This window comes from Akebia trifoliata, chromosome 8, assembly GCF_017979445.1.
Source record: "Akebia trifoliata isolate Shusen 1 chromosome 8, ASM1797944v1, whole genome shotgun sequence".
Taxonomy (NCBI): Eukaryota; Viridiplantae; Streptophyta; class Magnoliopsida; order Ranunculales; family Lardizabalaceae; genus Akebia; species Akebia trifoliata.
In genome coordinates this window covers 36,115,190-36,137,772 of record NC_141382.1, presented here as the reverse complement: position 1 = coordinate 36,137,772, position 22,583 = coordinate 36,115,190, and the positions used below count along the sequence as shown (strand labels likewise).

The 22,583-nt window shown below is 35.2% G+C and overlaps 1 protein-coding gene across 2 annotated transcripts; it reads right to left on the bottom strand.

Annotated features, from left to right (window-relative positions):
- Window positions 1-206: 206 nt before the first annotated feature.
- Window positions 207-22,342, bottom strand: LOC147396621 (U11/U12 small nuclear ribonucleoprotein). Of its 2 annotated transcripts, none has more exons than XM_086451593.1 (5): window positions 20,863-22,342; window positions 10,277-10,391; window positions 8,783-8,890; window positions 7,682-8,562; window positions 207-598 (listed from the first exon to the last, which is right to left on the bottom strand). In XM_086451593.1, exons 1-4 carry the CDS (start codon window positions 22,236-22,238, stop codon window positions 7,705-7,707), a joined length of 2,457 nt encoding a protein of 818 aa, XP_086307719.1. In that variant the 5' UTR covers window positions 22,239-22,342; the 3' UTR covers window positions 207-598; window positions 7,682-7,704. The 2 variants fall into 2 exon arrangements, with proteins under 2 accessions (XP_086307719.1, XP_086307718.1); XM_086451592.1 differs by having other exon boundaries at window positions 207-7,576; window positions 20,863-22,341.
- Window positions 22,343-22,583: the final 241 nt, after the last annotated feature.

The window sequence follows — 22,583 nt, the reverse complement described above, 5'->3', positions numbered from 1 at the left end:
TATTTGGATACCCAAATCCTTGAACTTCCCAAGCTATCGAATCAGAAATTGGGTTTTGATTTTGAATCATTTAAATTTCAAAGCCCTAGTCATGGATTATGTTTTTCAAGCTTTGATTCCCTCTGTCGCCATTTTTGGTTATCAGACAGATTAACTAATGGGGGGTGTCAGTTCATTACGGAGTTTGAGATGCACGTAGATCAGACTGATCACTCAAGAAAGAAAAAACAATCATTGATTCAATGATTTATTGATTAATTTCCATACATGAGAAATAGTGAATCATTAACTAGAATAGAAAAATTCTTACATTGGATAATATATTATAGTTGAACAATACTAAGAACACACACACACAAAAACAAGTCACAGATTAAATATGAAACCCAACCCCAACCCAACAAGTAGGAAGATGCATGCAGGTCAGGACTAAGGAGGACTTCAATTGGGCTCCAGCAGAAACACATAAATCGTAAAGATCTATTCGTGGCACACTTAATAGAATGATTTGTTGGAAAAGTACAACATACCAAAACCCGTTGGATGATTTGTTGAAGAAACTGCCATATTCTCATAAGCAAATTCCACATTGTAGGACCTACAAAAATGAAGGAGAAAGCATGTTTGATAAAAGATGAAGCTGATCTTAAACCACATGAATCACTATTAATAAAGAAAATTAATATTGAAGGGGCTTAGGAACCCTAATGAGAGTAATCAATCTAACATTCAATAGCATATATCCCTTCATCTTTAATACAATTTCCCCTAACTTTGTAGATTCAAGACCTCTCTACTGCTTATGAGTTTGATTTGAGACATAGTAAGCATTCATTCTAGAATATTCCAAAAATATGAAACTGGACTAGTCATGTAAGACCAGCCAAGCACTAACATTCAACAAATATCAAGGTCCCATGGAAGAAATTGAACAAATAACAAATAAATAAATATGAACCACCTAAAACCTTTTTTAACGATCAAAACAAGAATAATGAACATTTTGAAACTAATGGGAAGCACCAAAAACAAAGACACTATTATATGGGCAACAACTTGGAATCGCCATTCACTATCAGATGAATGAACCCAAATCAGTTCAACAAAATAGCAAATCCAAGATGACAAATTTCTCAATATGTAAAATTATATTAAAAAGCAGGAGAATTCAGGAAAACATATATATATATATATATAACACTTCTACTAAACCAGTAAGATTCCCTCCCTCCCTAACCCGGAAGGCGTAGAAAGGAAGTTACCATCCCACCCTCAATTTTGACTACCATACCTGGAGCACTCACCTTTTTCCAAGATACCAACAGAACTCCAAGACAACAAATGTATCACAAGGTGATAAAAATCCACCAAATAAAACCACCTCATTTATTCAGAACTCGACAAACAAGAATTCGACAGTTTTCAACTCCAGATTTATAAAAGAAAACCTTAAAGAAACCAACACACCCTGGAATTAATATTCAATTAAGTGGTAAAGGAAAAAAAAAATGATTTTCTTCCATTAGTACAATTTTTTCAGTGAATTTTTTACTTCACTCAAATTCAATTTTCTTCCAATTCAGTGACTTTTTTTTTATGAATATCAACTTTCCAACTGTTTTTTTTGTTTTCCAGATAAGTTATAATTTTATACGAAAAAGGGAAAAAAATTACAAGATTGAGAAACATAATTCCCCAAATACAAATATTATACTGACACCAGCCTTTTATGAAGAATTGGCTACACCCGTAGCTTTCCTAAAACTAAGAGAAAAGAAATACATTACCACTTTTTTTTTAATAACAACTTTGAATCCATGACCTCAAAGTTGTATTGCAATTTGTCAATCAATTGAGCAATGGATCCAAGCTCAATACATGCTCAATCTTCAGCCACTACTAAGTCCTCCAATTTCCACCCGAAAAAATTGTGTTTCCTGATACCCCTTCCACTTCTAAAGGCCCCAAGAAACTTTAAACATATGATGACCTCGAAGAAGATATTAGATCACCACCTCATATGAATCCACCATCCAATGGGTCCAAAAAAAAGGATGTTGACAGAATCTTAATCTAAAATCATAAGTAGGATTCAAATCAAAAGCAGATCCATAAAGTTGTCCTTTTTGAGTTAAAAATATATAGAATAACATTCATATATATATACACACAGCGAATATGCTTAACTACATGATAAACTCATAAAAAAATAGCAAGGTTTTCTACAAACACTCACAAATAATGATACAATCTACAAAGAACATTCTTAACTCATTTCCAAAAGAAAAAAAAGCTTAAAAACAAACTCAAATCATGTTTCACATTTTTTTAATAAGCAACCAGGTTAGTAGTTAGTAATTATTGGGTGTTGAACCCAGTTTGTGGTATCAACACCCAAGACTTTACCAACTCAGGAAGCAACATTCATCATGTATCTTTAATTCATCATCAAACCAAACAAGTTTCTATATCTAATCCACAGATTATTGTTTCAAAATTGTGTGCATTGACATGCATTCTCTCATCCATGTTAGGTAATCAAGGCAAACACCAAATTCTTTTTGTAGTGTTTGAAGTTTAGGAAAAACAACAAAATAATAGGTGTTTAACGTTTACCTGATTGCCAATGCCAGGAGAAGAAACAACATTCAACCATTTTGGTTGTGTCGCTCAAATCGACTACCACAGTACCCGATCTATTAAAAAAGAACCATGTTTACAAGGAGCCAAAGCCATACAAACCACTTTAAGCTAGAGCCAAACTACAAACCTTATCCCATCTTGCACGGGGTATTAATAAAATTCCCTCTTTTATAAGTCTTAAAGAATGGTATTCTTTTTTATATGCCTTCAAGAATAGCATTCTTGGAAGCATGATTTGAATAGATTTATAACCCCCACGGATATTCACAATAAAACAAGTCCAACCACTCTGTTTGAAGAGTTTGCATATTGACCAAGAGACTATTGCCCAGATGAAGTGGTATGAGAGAAGAACATGGACTTACCTTTTACCAAAAATTGGGGGAGTGGGGAAGGACCTAATATGATCACTTGATTAGGAGCCCCAAGTTGAGGTACCAATGAGGGCTAGGATTGAGTCATGTGGCCTCCACCCAAAGTTTAAAATCTCATTTTGATGAAATTTTTTCATCAGGTGAAAAGTTGAAACAGTTTCAACTGAAACATTCTGATATTGTTCTAGTTGAAACCGAATGTTCTGTCGAAACATTCCAAAATGGCATGAACCTTTTAACAATGGCTCCACTTGCTGAAAGAAAGGACTTCAATCTAAAACTAATGACAATCATATAGCATAGCCAACCCAATCTCCCAACTTGAGACTTACATCTCACTCCTCTTCCATATTTGAGAACCCAATCCACCTATCTACAATAAGAATATCCAAATTTTCCTCACGTAAAAAATTGCATGACATCCTTCCTAAAACAAGTCTTCACATGTCAAAATACCCTTCCCTTTGACGACTCTTTTGAACAACAAATCAGGTTAGCACCAATACCAGTAAAGTTATAGTTATTATAAAAAAAACCATGTGAAATACTTAAAGTTTCCTTCCAGTGAAAACATGCACCATTTGTTAATTTCATGAGTGCATAGCAACAAAAAACTTGTGTTTTTTTTTTTTTTGAAAAAGTCTCGTTTGAAACTTCAACGATTAAAAGAATAAAAAAGCTGCCTTATTCAAGAAAGAAATGTTCTTACGTTTTAAACTCATTTTTTTACGTTTTAAACACGTTTTTTTTTATTTCTAATAATAAAACCACATTTTTTGTAGGTCTATGATTTATTTCCATAGTTTTACGGTTGTTTATGATTTGATTCATAAATGTTGTTTAATATGGGATTTTGATATTAATGTCTTGATGTTATGATAATTTTTTCAAAAGTTCCTTATTCTACTCAAAAGATTCGTTGATGGTCAAACTTATTTTAGCATCATAGAATTTATAATTATGTGGAAACATGTTATCATCCATATATATGTATATAAGGGGGGCATTTGGCTGACAATCTTAGGATGACAAAACACTGACTAAATTTTTGTCCTATGTGGCTTAAAAGTTTTGGATTGAGCTGATTTTTTGTGAGGATGATCTCTATGGTAAGGAGATCATCCTCACCAAAAATCAGCCCAATCTAAATCTTCTAACCCCATCAAAATTATTTTAGAATTGTGAACCATCAATTTTTTACCAAAAATTTGTAAACCACTTTGGATGGACTTAGAAGTTTCAGATTGGGCTGATTTTTGGTGAGGATGATATCCTCACCATAGCGATCATCCTCACAAAAAATCAGCTCAATCCGAAACTTTTAAGCCACATAGGACAAAAATTTTGTCAGCATTTTGTTAGCCGAACGCTCCCCATATTTATATATATATATATATATCAACAGTATTTTTTTTTTAATCAAAAATATATTGAAAACGTAGAATAAATATCTGATGTATTATATGTATTACATTTTTTTATAATTTCTAATATTTTATTTTTTATATTTATATCATTTTTTTCTGTTTTGTTCTCGTTTCTTTCACATTTTTTCCAAGTTTTCCCTTGCCTTTTTAAACCTGTATTCCAACTTGATGACTATGCATGAACGAATGCTCCCTCCTCATAGACTTAAGGTTTTTAATCGCATTGCAACTACGAACAATAATTACAAAGTCGGGGGTTCAAGAATAATTCAGCAAAGATAAACTTTGGTAAAAACCACAAAAGTTATCAAAGTTGGTAAGACATTGGAAAATTTAAAAGGATAAAAATATGAATTATCAAACAAGTTTTGATCTTTAAAGCCAGTACTAAACTCTATGAAACCTGTGTTTCTTCATCTTATCTCGGCCGTTTGTTGGATGGAGAGGCTCAAACGTTGTTCGAGGTTATAAATTATAGAAAATCAATATTGATCCCAAAGAAATCGGTAATGATTCGTAGGAAGCCTGTGTTTTTCCTCCCACCGAAGTAGTATATTTGATAGAAAGTCTCAAACATTGTTCAAGATTAGAAATGCTATAAAATCAGTACTAATCCCTAAGAAATTAGTACTGATATCAAGGAAATGTGCTTCTAATTAATCTCTTATGTTTGGAGGGAAAGAGATTACCCTAAGAAAATTAGTACTCATATCGCAGATTAACAAAATAGCAATTAAAGAAAACAATTTGCGTCACATGGTACAGAACATTCACCCCACCCCTATAATTACCACTTGCAAAAATGACAACCTCAAGATCCACAACTTTACTATTTACTAGGTCTCCGACAAGTCTAGCAATAGCTTGTGAAACACCAAAACATCGAGAGACCAGTTAAGCCAACAAGAAAGGATGCAAGGTCACCCCGAAACTTTTCTTTTTCTAATAAATGAAAGCAATTTTATAGAAAGAAGGACGAGATGACCTCCAAAAAGTTTATGACAATGGATTAGTTACTACCGTTACAAACCAGACGCCATCTAAAAATATCCTCAAAAAGGACATCTCTGAACTCCGTAAACAAGTTACACCAGGAAAAAAAAAAAAAGTAAAACAAAAGATACTAATGATGTCCTCATGCAAAGAGTGCTCTTTACCTTAAAAAATCCTCCAATTTCTAATATTCTGTAGACCCCAACAAAGTGTAAAGGGAACTAGCTACCACCAATTGATTTGGAATAATTGAAGGACTGAACTTGGGACACACCAATTGATTTGGAAAAGAGAGAGAGTGGTTCCAAACCTTTCAGGCAAATCACAATGAATAAGGAGATGATCCATCAATTTCCTCCTGGATTTACACATGAAAGAATAATCGACAGAGATGATACCCCTAACTAACCCCTAACTAGGAAATGATATGGTGTTAGAAGTTTATTCAAAGACATTGTCCACACAAAGAAAGCCAGTTTTGAAGGAATCCTAGGAGCCTAAATCACAAAAGCAGAAAAATTAGGATCGCCGCAACTCTCAAGGGTGAAATAAAAAAAAATACAGAAAACTTACCATTCCAAGTCCAAATCCTACAATCTTTTGCCTGATGAGCGCGATTTGAGGGATGCAATCATTGAAACATCCCCTGAATCCGAAATCCCAAACGAATCCCTTCCATCTAGAGCCATAAAACTAGATACTGGCAAACCTTTCTTAGAGGATATCAAAAATAATCTCAGAACAACCACGTGCAATGGGTGTCACTGCACCATCAGTCCTAGAACCGTGCACGATTCCATCTTCTCACCTTGAATCGAACATGCTTGTGAAACTTATAAGACAATTTACAAATACCCTTCCAAATGCTGCAAACAAAGGACAACCCCAAATCTCCCCAGCCATTTTCCCAATAAAGCTGACTTCATCAGCTTCTTCCTACCTTGAAATTGAACATACTTGTGAAACTCGGAAGACAATTCACAAATACCCTTCCAAAGCTGCAACCAAAGGACAAGCTATACATCTGTCTCTCTCATCCCAGTGGACTCACACCATACTTGACTTTTATAACTTTCCTCCACAGACAATCAAATTCAACCTCAAGTCTCCACGGCCATTACCCTTCCAAAGCTGAATTCATCAGCTTCTTCCTAAAACACTCTCTCTCTCTCTGGGAAATGCCAATCGTTGGAAATCTTAAATAGGCCTTGGTACAATTTGGCTCTATACGATATTCAATCTTATTCAACCTCAAATCTCCACAGCCATTTCCCCAACAATCGAACATACTTGTGAAACTCGGAAGACAATTTACAAATGCCCTTCCAAACGCTGCAATCAAAGGACAAGCTATTTGGCTGTCTCTGTCGTCCCATTGGCCTCTCGCGGTACTTGGCCTTAATAACTATCCCCCACAATCTTGTTCAACCCAAATCTCCACAGAAATTTCCCCAACAAAGCTAAATTCATCAGCTTCAACTCCTAAATCATGACCACCTTTCTCCATTGGAGGACAAACCAACTCACTTAACTAAATGAGATGCAGATGTAACATCTCTATATCCATTTAAGGTTGATTTTAGGTTTCAAAGTTTTATCAGGGGAAAATAGATCCATCACTTCTCAGACCATCTAGAGGGAAAGCTACAGGGTCATCTAAAACTGTCACACTAAAATTCTATTGGTGTTCGCACATTTAAAGTTGTATGAACCACCTATCTCTGCTTGACATATGCCAATTGCCAAGCAAGATGATCAAGTAATGTACTCTTCTATGTCAGCAACAGCATTCTTCAGTATAAAAGAAATAGCTAACAGATATCCAGGTGATGCATTATGTTGGACTCCACAAAAACATTACACAAAAATTATACATCTCTTCAACAAGAATTCATTTTTAAGCAAAAAAATAATAATAATAACTATTTTTCATAGTGTGTTGATACTTACAGTTGTTAGGTTTCTTTTAGATAGCGGAAAGACAAATAATGTTCAGTAAATCTTGGTAAAGAACTGATGATTCTACAAACATTCAATCTGTTACCAAAATGACAGTTCAATAACAACCAAAAGACTATTTGAGGATACAAGGAAGGATACAGATGTAGAAAATATTCCTTAAGCCTGAATTACTTCTTACTGCAAAGTTATGTCAACAAAGCAAGTCAAAAACACATTCACAAAAATAATCCGTTCCCTCAAAACAAAAGCATAATTACAGAGAAAGAGGAATAAAATACTTACCACACAGTAAAGGATTTCACTTCTTATGATGATGAGGTATGATAACACCCTTTTGCAGTGTAGTCAGTACTCTGTATTTCATCAGGATGCTCGACATCATTTGGTCTGTACACTTTGTCTGGTCTGACATACTTGCTGCCAGAAGATACATCGTCATAGTTCTCCTCATACCGACTATCTGATTCTGAAGGATCATATCTGTCCTTAAACCTATTTTGTGTCACAGACTCTGATCTCCGATTCCCATATGTTATCCCTCTGTGTCTGTCTTTACTTTCTGACATCCGATCATGCCTCCCCTCACTTAAGTCACTGGAGGGATTTGATGTAGAAGAGAAAGATCTGCTGTAATGATCTTTAGACCTGTGAGAAGAAATAGAACCATTTTTGTCATACTTGTTCCTACTCACTTCCATCTCATCTCGGCCCCTTCGATACCGATGTCGATCATGCGATCCATGACTTCTATGACTTTCTGGGCTTCTAGGTCTATATTCTCGATCTTGTTTTTCCTTCCTAACACCTCTCTGGTGATCTTCTAGAGGCCCATGACGACCATGAGATTCTCGTCTCTGCTGCTGAGTTGAATTCTTTAAGCCACTGCTCATACTTGGGTGATCTTTCAGAGGAGTATCCTTGAATTCTGTAACCATGTTATTATTGTTAAAACGTAACTGTTTCATGTAACTGTGTCCCTGCCCTTTGCTCGGTTCAGATGAGATACATTCATTTCCTTTGAACTCATCATCTGTTGTCATGCCACTAAAATAAACAGATCCAGGTGGAAACGCCGAACCCTCTGCAGACCCTTTCACAAAGCATCCAATACCACCCGCCTGCTTGATTTCCTCCATGTGCTCCTCAATTATATCCCGCATTACCTTCAAGCAAAACACAAGAAATAAAAATAACAATCATTTCTGAGAAAGGTTGATTTGGAGTTGAAGAAAAACTAGAAAGGAGCCACAAAATATGTTGCAGTGCAATTCAAATAGTTCAGTAAGGACAAACAATAAGCATCAATAGGACTTAACTTCAAAACAAAGAGAATTTTCAGCAAAACAAAATGTCTGGAATTCAATAATCAAGTTGCTTCCCTACCTCTGTTGTTGTTCGCTTCACCTTCTTGCCACGATATGACATTCTTCGTCGTTTGTAATCCCTTTCCTCCGCCAATAACTCCTCTCTTGTTTTAACCTTATTTGAGTCCTGCAAATTAATTAACACCAAAAATAGGATGAGGAGTTGAGGTAAACCACGTAACAAACAAAATATACTGTCAAACAAGAACATTTATAAGGTAGAATGCTACTAAAACATGTTAGGCTTTTAATTATAATAAAAATAAAAATAAAAGACATGTTAGGCTTTCATCTACAAAAGCATCATGTTCTACCCTATACTACATTCTCCTCCAGCAATGGATCTTAAGTTGACCAAACCTAAAAGCACCCTAAGTATTGAAAGATAAATTGAGTTTACATAACTCAATCGGGTTGACTTGGTAGAAACATGAAATACTTGGTAGAAGCAAGAGTCAGCTCAGTCAGACAGTAAATCACTTGCATACTCCTTGTTTTTCTAATAAAGCAAAATAGCTCCTTTTTTCTAATATATATATATATATATATATATATATATATATTAAAGAAATCTACAAAATTAGGAATTAGAGTTCCACATATAGAAAGAGGTTCTGTTTTCCCCACTTCATGCTAAGGAGTCCGCAACATCAGTCTCACTTTCTTGATTTGTCCAAGAAAATGATGGTCCATTCTCCAAGTAACTCCCTATTTATATGTGCAAGTAACCAAGTTCACCTTTCTATCCATCTGATACCATTGAAAAAGGATCCTTTAACCTCCAAAGGTCCTTTGGCATCATCATTAAATACTTGAAGATCTTGAAAAAGGGCTTTGATCTCCAGTAAAATTACAGCATTCAAACACACAGCCTTAGGAAAGTAAGGCATTGAGTAAAGTTTTGTGATTTATTCTCTCTCTAATTGTGGGCTATCCATGTGTCACAGCCTTGATCCCATGCTTCTGGGCCCACACTGCTCCACAAATCCTAGTAGTCCCTCGTGTTTCTTCTGAATTTCATCTTAGTAGGTCACATCATCTCGTCCTTTAACTCATCAGCTATGTAACAAGGACATTACATTTTTCTGATTTTTTCGTGTTGAACACCTATCTACACCCCATATACTCATCCGAACACATTATCGGACCCTTTACTGCGGTGCTTTTCCATTTATTAAAAAAAAAAACCCTCCTAAAACATAATGGTGCTATCCAACCTCCATGCACTAATTTATTAAGTTGTTAAACACAACCATGTTTTGGTATTGGAAATCTACTTCTGCTAAGTTACAGTGTATTGAAAGTTTTCTTTAACTTTTTCATATTCTACTTCCCTTCCATTCTTTTCCTATTTTACAAAAAACAGAAGCCAATGAGCCAAATATAGCTAAATCATCATATTGTAATACATAAGTACGATTGTGGCATGTTTGGAACACCGTCACATGTCCATGATTCAGTGTGTTACATAGGTCATCATTCACAAAAATAAACTCATGATAATTCAACATACGTGATTACGTGATCGTTGCCAAAGGAGCCCATCATGCTCAAGAATAGGTCTATAGTTAGAACGTTTCCTTCGCTCCTCATCAGCTCTCATTGTCATATATGAATGTTCAGTTAATCTACAGAACAAAGAAACTTTGTAAGATAGCAGGGAGTTGGAAGTGGATAAATAATTAGATGTTTTAAAAGGAAGTCAACAATGCATATTCAAAGTAAATGGCATTAATCATTTTTGATAGTTAGCATCATTCATTATACCAAAGAACTTTTGAAGCATCTCAAGTTAATCAAATAATGAAGTAAAATATTTACATAGAAGGCACTAGCATAAGCAAGGCTAGAACTTTTTTCCAGACTTGAAAACCATGGTATTTAAGTTCAACATATTTCTATGAAATATTCAGAAATAATTATACTTCCATGGAGACCAAGGGAAACAATACATGAATTTTTTCCATTCCCACAAATTATTTTCCTAATTTGTCTATAGGAAAATACACAAATAACTAATAAAAATAAACAACAAATGAAAATAAATAAGTAATAAAAAAGGTTTGTCTCTTACAGATATGACGTTCACTTTGAGTATCTAGGTCAAATAGGTGAGTCTCCTTGAATGGTAGATGTTACAAGGAAGAAAACAATTTGCGGCGCTGACTAGATACAAGGAATATCGTTTGGTCAGGATCAAATTTGAAAGTTCCTAACAGCTAGAAAAGGCATTGGTTGAGCAAAATCATAAAGGAACCTAGCAGATCTGGGAATGCTAGGTCCCTATGGAGGAAAGCCTCTCTGCTAGAAGAACCAAAACAGTAGAGTTGCTAGAAAATGAAAATGGAGGTTCATTAAATACACAATTTCACTTCAAAGAAAAAGGAATTGTTTCTTCACCCAGCATTGTCCCAAACAAATCTCAATCAGAAAAATTAGGATGGGGGCTTCACAATGGCAAGGAAAAATAAAGCGTCCTACTCTGCAAGATCTGATGAGTAATCATTATGCGGCAAGGCTTCAATTGGAATTATCTAGGGTGTTCAAACACTTCACTTTATTCCTGGGAGGACATAAAAAGGTCCAAAAAAAGAAGGGAGAGTTTGGTGCTCTTGAACGTATAATCGTAAGTAGAGGCAAAAAGCAATCTTTGGAAAATGTTGGAAAAACTTCCTAGAAGTTGCAAAGGTTATAAGAGCACAACCTTCTCAATCATTGGCAATGGGCCTACACGCTATTAGGTATTTTAGATGCTTGACTGAGCATCACTGAAGGTAAAAGATTTTTCACATCTGCCTTTGTTCCAACTTCATGCACTTTATACACCACGGCTTTGGTATTTTACCAGGTCTTTCACCAGCACCACCTTGTCCAGCAACATGCCATCCAGTTCTAGATCCAAATCCAGATGCAGATAAAGGGAAAAAAAAAGGATCGAGAGGCAAAGGAAGCATCCGAGTATACCATCCGCCTCCGGCGGTTCTTCCCTTTTGGCTCGGCGGAGCTGAGCTGGGTTCCACTCGGTAGGAAATGCATAGGAAGTCCACGCAGCAAACCGAGGCCCTGCATGCGCCGGACCGCCGACAAATAATAGGTACCATGGTTTTACTACTATTTCACCAAAATCATGGGACGCAAAACTTCCAACTAAGACTAATAAAAAAATTTCCTTTTATCATATTTCCCTCTCATATCCCTTCCAAAAATTTATTTTCTATCTGATAGTTGCATTGGTGCTTTTCTTTCACCCAATACACTTGTTTTCCCCTAACCTTTGCTTGCACCATGTCACATAATTAACTTCAATCAATATTAAGGGGGTCTTACCGAAAAAAAAAAAATTACTAGAGAGGTTCAGAATGGAGTACTCTCTTGGCAAAACACTTCCCTTGTTAAGTTCCAGACCAGATTTCAATAGCCCCATCTGCCAAGTTCCTGATAGCGGAATATATTATTTTGATGCCTATCAATTTTGGGAAAACTCCAAATCATTTAGTTGAAGTCGATTCAGACCACTAAAAAACTTGGATGTATATCTGAAAAGTTGCACTCTTTGTTCTTGGCCAGGAAGAGAAAGAGCATTGTGGTATCCTACTTGGAGATGGCTGCAAACACCAAAGTCCTCCAGGATTACATAGGGAACAAGGCCAATGAGAACCTTGGTGAATCCCTAGTGTCAGCCCTATCTATTGTTTGCCCTCTAGACACTTTTTAATTGGTTTGCACTATCATGAGAAGGTCATAAGCGATACACTCTAAAATCTTTGATAGGAAATTATGTGAAAGAAGCACTCATGGAAAAGTAAAGGGTTTCAATGCAAGCTCAAGAAGGTTAAGAGCTCCATGTTCAATGTCATCTGGAACTGAAAACAGGTTGATGAGGGAGGAAATAGATAAAATGATGGAGGGAAGGGATTCTCATAGCAGAATTGTGTTATGGTCATTGAACGCTATAATGCCTTATATCCATCCGGATTTCAAGCAAGGAAAAAATGGATCAAATAGCAGATCAGGAAGAGATGAGAAAGCACAACTAAAGAAAGTTAGCAAGAGAGATAAAAGGACTTGAAAGTCAGTCATTTCTAGTGGTGCAACAACCTAGATAAACTTTGGCAGGGAGAGTATCAACAATAAGGCACGAAGACCAAGATCACCAAAAAGCAACAGATGTGATACCACATAGTAATTATTCATGAGACAAAGTTAGTGGCGTGGCGAAAGCATGTGAATCAATAGATTCGAAAGGAATTGAGAGATTGTATTCAATGGAACACACAAAACCAATTTGAATCAATAGATGCAAGCTTGGAAAAGAAAGAAAAATCAGAAAAATAAATTGAAACAAGAGAAATAGCTAAATTCAAAATTTATTGAATGAATTGTTATCTCAAAATTCATATATGAAGTTCCTTATATAGATGACTTTATCATAACAACTTAGAAACCTTCTAAAATACTAAAAAGTAACTTTCTAATCTAACTATAACCTACTAACAACTTTCTAAACATATTATAACCCAATTTAGAAACTTTTAAGTACTTCTAATTATAACTTAAACAAAAAAACACGAATTTAGACAAACATAGAAACTAAAGAAGGAATAATAGTCCTAAAGTAACAATAAAATAGAAATCCTACTAGAACTAAAAAATAAAAATCATACTAGAACTAGAAAATAGAAACGAATGCTACTAGAACTAAGAAACTACTTAAGACTCTAAGTGTGTGTTTGGTAACACTTCTGAAGTTTGAATGGAGGTGGTCCACATTTAAAATTCAGACTTCAAAAGTTCTATTACCGTTTGTTTCGATTCAGATTTCAGAATTAAGAACCAAAATTCAGAAGTTTTGGTTAAGTAATGTGGGGATGCTGGATGAAACTTCTGAATTCTGAATTTGTTTTTTATTCATAAAATACCCTCCTCAAAACATTGATTTTTATCACTTATCCATTCTTTATATAAACCCTAAACCCTTAGTTTTAACTTTTCTACCTCTCCATTCTCTTCTACATCTCCATCTTTTACAACAGTGTTGTCAAGGTCTCTCCCCTTTCTCTCGTTACGTGTTCAAAAATCCTATATTTTTCACTCTAAAATTAACACAGTAAGATCTCTCTCTATCTTTGATCTACCACTTTCATCCATTAATGGACATCTATTTTTCTTCTAATATCATATGTTTTATATGTGTAATTTCGATCATATGCTTATAATTTAAAAATCTCTAGAGTTTTTTGAATGTATAGGGTTTAGGTTTTGTTGATTTTGGTGTTTCAAGAAAAAACGATTGAGATTATTAGGGTAGTTGTCTTGTTCTTGGACGACTTTTAAAACCATAGGATACTAGTGTCTATTCTAGGAATAGCTCAGAATTATCTATTCCATAGATGATGAAGAGGTGATTAGGTAGCTCACATCTCAATCCAATTGGATAGTGCTTGCACATCAAAAATTATTTTTGAATGTCGTCTATATTTTTTACCATAGGCAAACAAATGGTTCAATAGGATAATTAGGATCTGACAAATTTTCTCTTTTTTAATGAAAATTTTCAAAGAGTTTAAAAGTTATTTTTTGATACTTTTGAGGGAGGTGGTTGGGTGTGTAGCATTTCAAATGCTTAGTTATTGGGGTATTTTTGAGCATTTGAATTATTGTTTCTTCATTTCAACCTCCTTTCTTTATTGCTTCAATGAAATTTTCTCTTACAAAAATCTAATAGACTCCGAACCATTAGAAGATCCATCATATGATATAATGAAATATTCTCACCGCAAGCACCAATTGATATGATCACTTTACGTGATCAGATTGCAAGTCAACTAGAAAATGCATGACGGTTTATTGTTTGAGTATTACCTTGTTGGAATATAATTTTTCAAGTATGAATTCAATTTGAAAACAATACTTTTGGGATGTTTGATTTATTAGAAATTGAAATTAAATGTGTGGATGGTTTAATTATGCATAACATGTTATGCTTTTCAGTTAATAATTTCTTAGAATTACAAAAGGGTAATATTGTCAAAATGACCATTATGTTTTAAAATTATGTTTGTAACCAGAAAGTTTTAAAAATGATAAACAAACAACTTTTCCAGAATCAGATTTCAAAAAATAGAAATTAGACTTCAGACTTCAGAAGTGTTACCAAGCATACCCTAACTAGAATTGTAGATGTCCTACATTAAGCCCCCATTTTTGAAAAGACCTCGCTTCCGAGTTCAGCTCATATAAAGAAACTCCATCGTCAGGAAAGATGTACATGTCTTCCGGTAAGTCCACAACATAAGCATTATCGTTGATTTCTTGAGGATGCAGAGTGGACCTATCTTCTTCAACTTAATCTTGTTATAGATGCCCCTTGGAAAACCATTCCTACTAAGGTAGACCATCACCAAATCTCCTTCATAGGGTTTGAAACACTTATGCTTATACTCCAATAAACACTCTACAGTAAACAACCAATCAAGGAAAATCTTGATGTGGAGAAGGCCATTGAATTGTGGGATGTCCGTCTTAAGCCAGTATTCAAGTTAATGGATTTGGGTGGGATAAGGATCGACTTCATCCAGAAAATCAAAAATATTGTTGAATGTTGATTTTTGGTGGGTATTAGGTGTTGGAAAAAAAAAATTGGAAAGGTGTAGTAGGATGGAGAAGGGTATGGAAGAGTTGAGCAAGCATGTAGGAGTGTTGTAGAGGTGGGGCCGTAAGGTGGAGGAGTTGGAGGGTTATGTGAGGATTGCAACATGGTTGAATTAGCCCAATTGTGGGTTTGGTCGTGTGTTTTGGGGTTGGGAAAGGGGATTATTGGAAGGGTTTTGAGGAGATGGTGGCAGAGGATAGGGTTTAGGATTTAGGGTTTAAGGGAACATGTGATGCAATTTGGGTAAGATTGAAATTCTAGGCAGGATTTTGAAAATTGGTAGATTTAGTCTCACTAATTGATACCCTAGGGACTAAATTTTGAGGGGAAATGAGGGAAGAATGGTAGGAATCCTTGAAGTCTTCATCTCCAAAGATTTTCTTACATTTCTCTTTCTCAATGGAGTTGAAATTGTGCCTTGAACAAGGGACTCCAACATAACCATAATTTTGTCAATGATTTTGTCTTCAAACTTCACGATTGGGCTTCCAGTTCAGTTTTAGTGATGAGTTCTCCTCCACCAACCATGAATGTGAATCGTAGAAAAAGCTCTAATAACACTTGACATAACGGAAGTGTGTGAATCAATAGATTCAAAATGAATTGAGAGATTGTGTTCAATGGAACACATAAAACTAATTTGAATCAATAGATTCAAGCTTGGAAAAGAAGGGAAGACTAGTAAAATAAATTTAAACAAGAGAAATAGCTAAATTCAAAATTTATTGAAAGAATTGTTGTCTCAAAATTCGATGTGAAGCTCCTTATATAATCAACTTCATCATAACAACTTAGAAATCTTCTAAATACTAAAAATTAACTTTCTAATCTAACTATAGCATAATAAAAACTTTCTAAACCTATTATAACTCAATTTGGACTCTTCTAAGCACTTCTAATTATAACATAAACAAAACAAAAAAAATGAATTTAAACAAAAATAGAAAATAAACAAGGAATATTAATCCTAAAGTAACAATAAAATAGAAATCCTACCATAACTAAAAAATAGAAATCATACTAGAACTAGAAAATAGAAACAAATCCTACTAAAACTAGAAAATACAAACAAATCCCATTAGAATTAGGAAATTACTGAAAACTCTTACTAGAATTATAGATGTCCTACATCAATTAGAGAATAAAAAAAAACACAACACTGAAAAGACATTTGGAAAATGATGGATAAGGATTGGTGTTTTCCAAGTCAAGGAAAAAAAGTGGACTCACGGTCGTGTGGGGATAAGAAAGTCATTTAGGATTGGTGTCTTCCAGCTCTAAGGGAAGATAAGAAAGTCATTTAGTAGGAGCATGGTTCAAAGTTTTGACCATTTCGCAATGATTCGGTGGAACATTCTAGTTTGGGCCGTGATCAAAACGAAACATTGACATTGAAGCATTTAATGTTTGAGGAATACTTCAAGCTATCTCAAAATGTTTTAGGTTGAGAGCATTTTGATTTTGACAGAAACGTTACATCAAAACAAGATTTTAAACGCGGAGTAAGAGCATGGGGAAAGTGACCGGCTGATAGCTCATAGGTGATTACAAGAGACTACGAACGCCCAAGTGGAAAAGAATGATCCCATTTCCAAGAGGAACTAAATGATGTTGCAGATTTTGAAATGTCCTCAATGTTTGGTGGGAAATGCTAATGCCATTAAATTCTCCCATGAAAAGAAGGATGGTCCAAGATCACTAGAAGCATGAAGGATTTTAGGAATTGGGTCAACAAAAATAGTTGTATCGACTTTCCTTAGAAATGCGACAAATAAACCTGGTCCAACAATCACAAGAATCCAATTCTCTGCAAGCTAGATAGATGTGTGAACAATGGGGTAGGGAAGACTTCCTAGAAATAGTATGGACCAACTTCCAATCACATGCCATTATTGTTGGATTATGAGGGATTAGTGGGAAAACCAAGTCCTTTTCGGTTAGATAATATCTGGTTTAAATCTCACAACCAAGGTGGTTAAAAGCGTTGAGCAAGGCCTAGGCAGTGGACCCCCTCGGGGCCCAGGCGGAGCTTAAGCGATAAAAAAAATTAATGTTTCAATTTTTTTATATGTAGTAAAGGCCATACAAATAAGCGCAAAAAATAGTGTAAATGTCATTACCAAGAAAATATTAAGTTACCAACTACTAAGCAAACTTGTATGTCAACACAACTAATATGTAAGAAAAGTGAAAACAATGTAACTGCAAATATTGAAGTAATTTGATGTCGTTCATCTTTATTGTTATAATAAGATAAGGCTGAATAGGTGTTTGTTGACGCCAAAATTTGGAAGATGAAAAATGTCCACAACTTTACATCTAAGTTATTATTATCAAGGTTACCTTTGTCAAAATGAATAAAATTACGATCCCATGATCCTATAACCACATTTGTTAGTTTTTTACTTTTTTTTAAATAATAGAAATATCCTTTTATTATGTTATCTTTAAAATAACCTTAGTTAATACTTTAAATTACAACAAAGACCTTTACAATATATTAAATGATAAAAGATGAAAATATAAGATTATCTATTTAAAATTAAAAAATGGTTTTTTGAAGAAATTTTAATCATTCATAAATCCTAAGGTTTGCAATTTATGTACATTTGCACATGCTACCTACTAGTTTTTTTAATCTGTAACACCTCACAAATTAGCTAAACATTTGAGACACCATTTATATTTAAATTTGTATAAATACCCTTTAAAACACAATTTATACAAAATTATCATTTTAACCCCAATTTTTGAAACCCCGTTTTAAACGGGTAAGGCCTAGGCGCTTGGATGGTCTAGGTGGGTAAAGAGGGGCCTAGGCAGGGCATACTACATAGGCGTAGCAGAGCTCCCAACTTTGATGAAAAAGTTCAAAGAATGGTGGGACTAGTTCACACATAATGGAAGGTCTTGGGTATAGTTATGTTTGAAGCTAAAGGCCTCAAAAGGAAAGAAAAAAACTATTTTCAACTTTGGAAGGGTGGACACAACATTTGATACAATTGTTGAGGACATTGCGTAGGTAAACAAAAAAAAAAGTAAGCGGGGATCATCACTATAGAAAAAAGTTATTGAAGGACAACCTAAAAGCTAATTATCAAAAATTGGTCCAACTCATAAGAAACCAGTTGGAGACAAAATTAGAGAGTAAGATGACTCAAAAAAGTAGATAACCTCATGATGTCTTTCCATGGGGTGGCCAATGCTAGAAGATGATTTTATTTCCACATTTATTTATTTTTCAGGATAGGTAGAATGTGGGGTTTTAATCCCAGGTATGTGGTATTACAAGGTTTAAAATGTTGTCTCATTTCGGGTTGTATTGTACGAAACATTTCAGTTTTTCAACCCTACGAGATGAAACGATGTTAAAATTGAAACACTCGGTGTTTCGGATTTTCAATTCCGCTTTTGCTTGTAAACATACAGAGAAAGAAAGACAGACAGCTAGAGATATCACATACCTAGGTCGCCTAACAGAGTTTGGGCTTTGGAGGACCTCCACAGGTTGTTCTTCCCTTCCTCGTCTTCTTCTCTTCTCTTCAGTCTTCTCTTATCCCATTTCTTCTCTTTTTTTCCCAAATGGGTAAGAACAGAAACAAGAGAAGAAGAACCTACGTTTTGAAATTGACTGATGCCCTTGACCTCAGTCTCCTCTCAAAGAACAAAGGGTTTAGGAGGTCCCCTTCATATTTCAAGAAATATTTGGGAAACCCCTACATTTTCAAACTAATAAAATGCCCCTTGACTTGGGTCTTCTTTGAAAGATAATTTTTTTATGTCTCGAATGTTTCGCAAGTGTTTCAGTATCGTTTCGATTTTTGATAAAAGAGAAACATTGATACGAAACGAGATCTTAAACCATAGGTTTTACCACAGATGAACTTTACCACCCCCATTGAGGTGGCGCCTTCAATGCCAAAAGAATCTTTAACAAGTTTTCTCAACTAAACGAGTCAATGCTACAAGGAAAAAAGGGAGATTAGATGGTGGGAATATGAGACTGAAAACCTATATAAAGAATTGACTTCCTATAGACCAACCTTAGATGGTTGACCATTTGAGCATCTTACTCGATTTCTAGGTAATGGTTTTGAAACCCCATTTGAAGAAGTAGAAATCTTACTCGCAATCAAGGAATCAAATGACAATGAAGCCTCAAAGGCCTGAGGGATTTTCTCTAGTTTCCTTTAAATGCTATGGGGAGATAATAGGAAGTGACTTTTGATAGTAGTACAAGATTTCCACAATCAAGGATGGTTGGATAATCCTTCCAAAACCGCTTTCCAAATAGACAAGAAGTTGAGAACATCATGGATTTGAAACCCATCAACCTGATGACGAGTGCATATAAGATTACTATGAAACAATTGTCATCTAGAATTAGAAAAGCCATTTGTTCTATAAAAAAAATTCATTTGTTCTTTCATGCCCCAAGAAGAAGGGGCTTTTGTAAGGAATGGATGGTGGTCTAGTTGCCAATGAATAAATTAATCTTGGAAGTAAGGAAAAGACTCTGGTGTGGTTTATAACTTGGAGAAAGCATATGACCATGTTAAGCATGGTTTGCCAGACTCTCTCTTGGGAAGAATGGGTTTCGATCTAAAATACAGATGTTGGATTCGAAAATGTGTCTTTGGTCTCATACATGGTGTTGGTCACTGGATTTCCAATCGGTTACTTTAGAAGCCCTTGGGACCTTACAACAAAAAGACACCCCGCACCCCACCCCACTTCCTCTTCATTATAGTGGAGGAGATACTTGGTAAATGATACTAAGCACAATGAATATTTGGTCTACTGTGGGGATTTAAGATAGAGAATCACAATGTTAGTATCTCCCATTTCTGAAAATGTTTTGATTTGTGAAAGCTAGAAACTGATTCCTGATCATGTCTTTAACACTCGCTGAAAGGATGCAATCTTAAAAATTTGAGGTATTTAACAACAGCCACCAGTCAGGACCAAACCATCAGATAGTAATATATATTGGCAGTAATACTTAAAAAATTTAGAGGCAAGTGACAAGATGTTACCGCTCCAATAGTGAAAGTGGGATTTGAACCCAGGTCGGTGGTGGTACTAACAAGAAGAGGTTAGTGGCATGATTTTCTGCTGAGGCCCCTAAGGAGACAAATTAAAGTATAAACTTGTGCATATGCACACATGTTCAAGTTCCAATATGATTTTCAAAACCATTAAATCTGACAGACATAGAACACACTATCCATTTGCAAGTACCAGCTGTGATGATTCGAATATAAATAACAGTAAATATATGCATGATCACTAAACAAACAGATATACGACAGATTATCTCCCACAAGTAGATAAAGGGCTATAAATTCATGTTATTTGTTCATATATCTAAGAGAGAATCAGACAATCCTAAAACAGAACAAACATGCAGGCAAAGAAAATAAATGTGAGAACTAGAGGAGGCATACAGCTGAGATTTGGAAAGCGACCCAACAAGCCGTAAACCCTTGATTTTTTCCTCGAGCAAGGATCGTTCATGCAATGCAGCAACTGCCGCTGCAACTTGTGACACAAAAACTACGCCACTCCCATTCATATTTGATCCAACGAACTCACAGCCCATATTACTATCACTGAGATCTAAATTTCCATACCCTTCTTTTGAAGCATTGGATCCTTCACTTGCTTCCGTCTTTTTCTGCTCTAAAGGAAATAATAATAAACTGGAAGCAACATTTAATATACAATTCTTAAGCATATTAACAGAAAAGAACTTCCCATTTGCCTCCCCATACAAAACAGAAAGTTGTGACGCCAACCAAGTCACAACTTCAAATAAAATTGGACATTTGAATCTTAAAGACATAGGATTCAGATCCCCATCCCCCTCATTCGAGTCTCTACTCAGAAGAAAATTTCTAGAACGATAAGCTTCCTGTGAAATTGCTTTCAAACAGAGCTTCAACAGTAGAAATATGTGATCCCTCATATGCACATCAATCAGAATACCATAATTAGGCGAATTCGAAATTATCCATTTTAGTGAATCTGATTCTTCAACCATTTGTAAGCACAAAACCACTCGAAGAACCTTTATCGAATATAAATACGGATAATCATTCCATAACTCAATTTCACTTTTCAAAGCCAATAAATCTGAGGGAAGAATCCCAAAACACTCTTTCGGAAAAACCCTAGTTTCTCTAATACTACTACAGATGAAATTAGCACACTGGGCAGATAAAACACCTGGAAGTGTAAATGTCCTTTTAGTACTATCTTGCTCAGAAGAACAAACAACACCAGGGCAATCCCTGTAAAAGAAATTTGACTCAAAATCTCCATAATCATCGATTGAAAAGCAGAGATCAGCATCAGATTCTGGGAGAGATTGAACGAAACGGTTTTCTTTCCGCAATTCATCTTCGGATTTAAGAGAATTGGGATAATGGAGAGATTCAAGAATGCCGAGATCAATAATTCGAGGGGATGAAGGGCAACAGAGGGAATGATGAAATAGGGATTCTGGTGGCATTTGGTGGCGAGAATCGAAAGGGCAAGAACAGAAATCTCCATTAGGTTTGGGGCGATTTTCAGAATGGAGAAGATTGGAGATGGAGTTTATGGTTTTGTTGGCGAGATCGATCACGTCTTTCAATATTGAAAACGTGGAGAGGAGATCGGGATTTGAAGGAGGAACTGAGATGAGAGAAGAGGAAGGTTTGGGAGGAAGAGATTGAGGGTTTGGGGGAAGAGAGTAAGAGAAATTAGGGTTAGGGTAAGCGTTTGAATTTGGGGGAAAATAAGTGGAAGAAGGATTGAAGTATGGATTCGGAGGATTCATGGCGATTGGCGACTGAGCTGAGGAGAGAGTAAGGAACGAGAGATGCTTTGAAATTTGAACAAAAGGTTTTAAACTTTTAATCTGGGGGAGAGTGGGTTGAGTTGAGACCTGAGACCAAACTTTTACTTATTACATTCCATTTTAAACATTATAAAGCCCTGGCTCAAAGAGAGCTGCTGCTATTGGTACCCATTTTTACTTATTACACCCTAATTACTGTAAACTATTTGTCATACTCTAATTAAAGATGAAAACACACTTTTCAAACGTTTGCAAAGATTTGGCTTAACTTATAATTTCAACACTACAAACCATTATAACAGTCTGTACAAATAATTTAAGCAG

Bases quoted from the DNA above. Each gene is read 5' to 3' on its own strand.
- LOC147396621 (XM_086451593.1), bottom strand. From the start codon at position 22,238: ATGAATCCTCCGAATCCATACTTCAATCCTTCTTCCACTTATTTTCCC. The intron at 8,891-10,276 runs GTATGTTGAATT...ATTAATTTGCAG, and splicing joins GGCAACGATCACGTAATCAC to GACTCAAATAAGGTTAAAAC. The intron at 8,563-8,782 runs GTAGGGAAGCAA...TTTTGCTTGAAG, and splicing joins TGAAGCGAACAACAACAGAG to GTAATGCGGGATATAATTGA.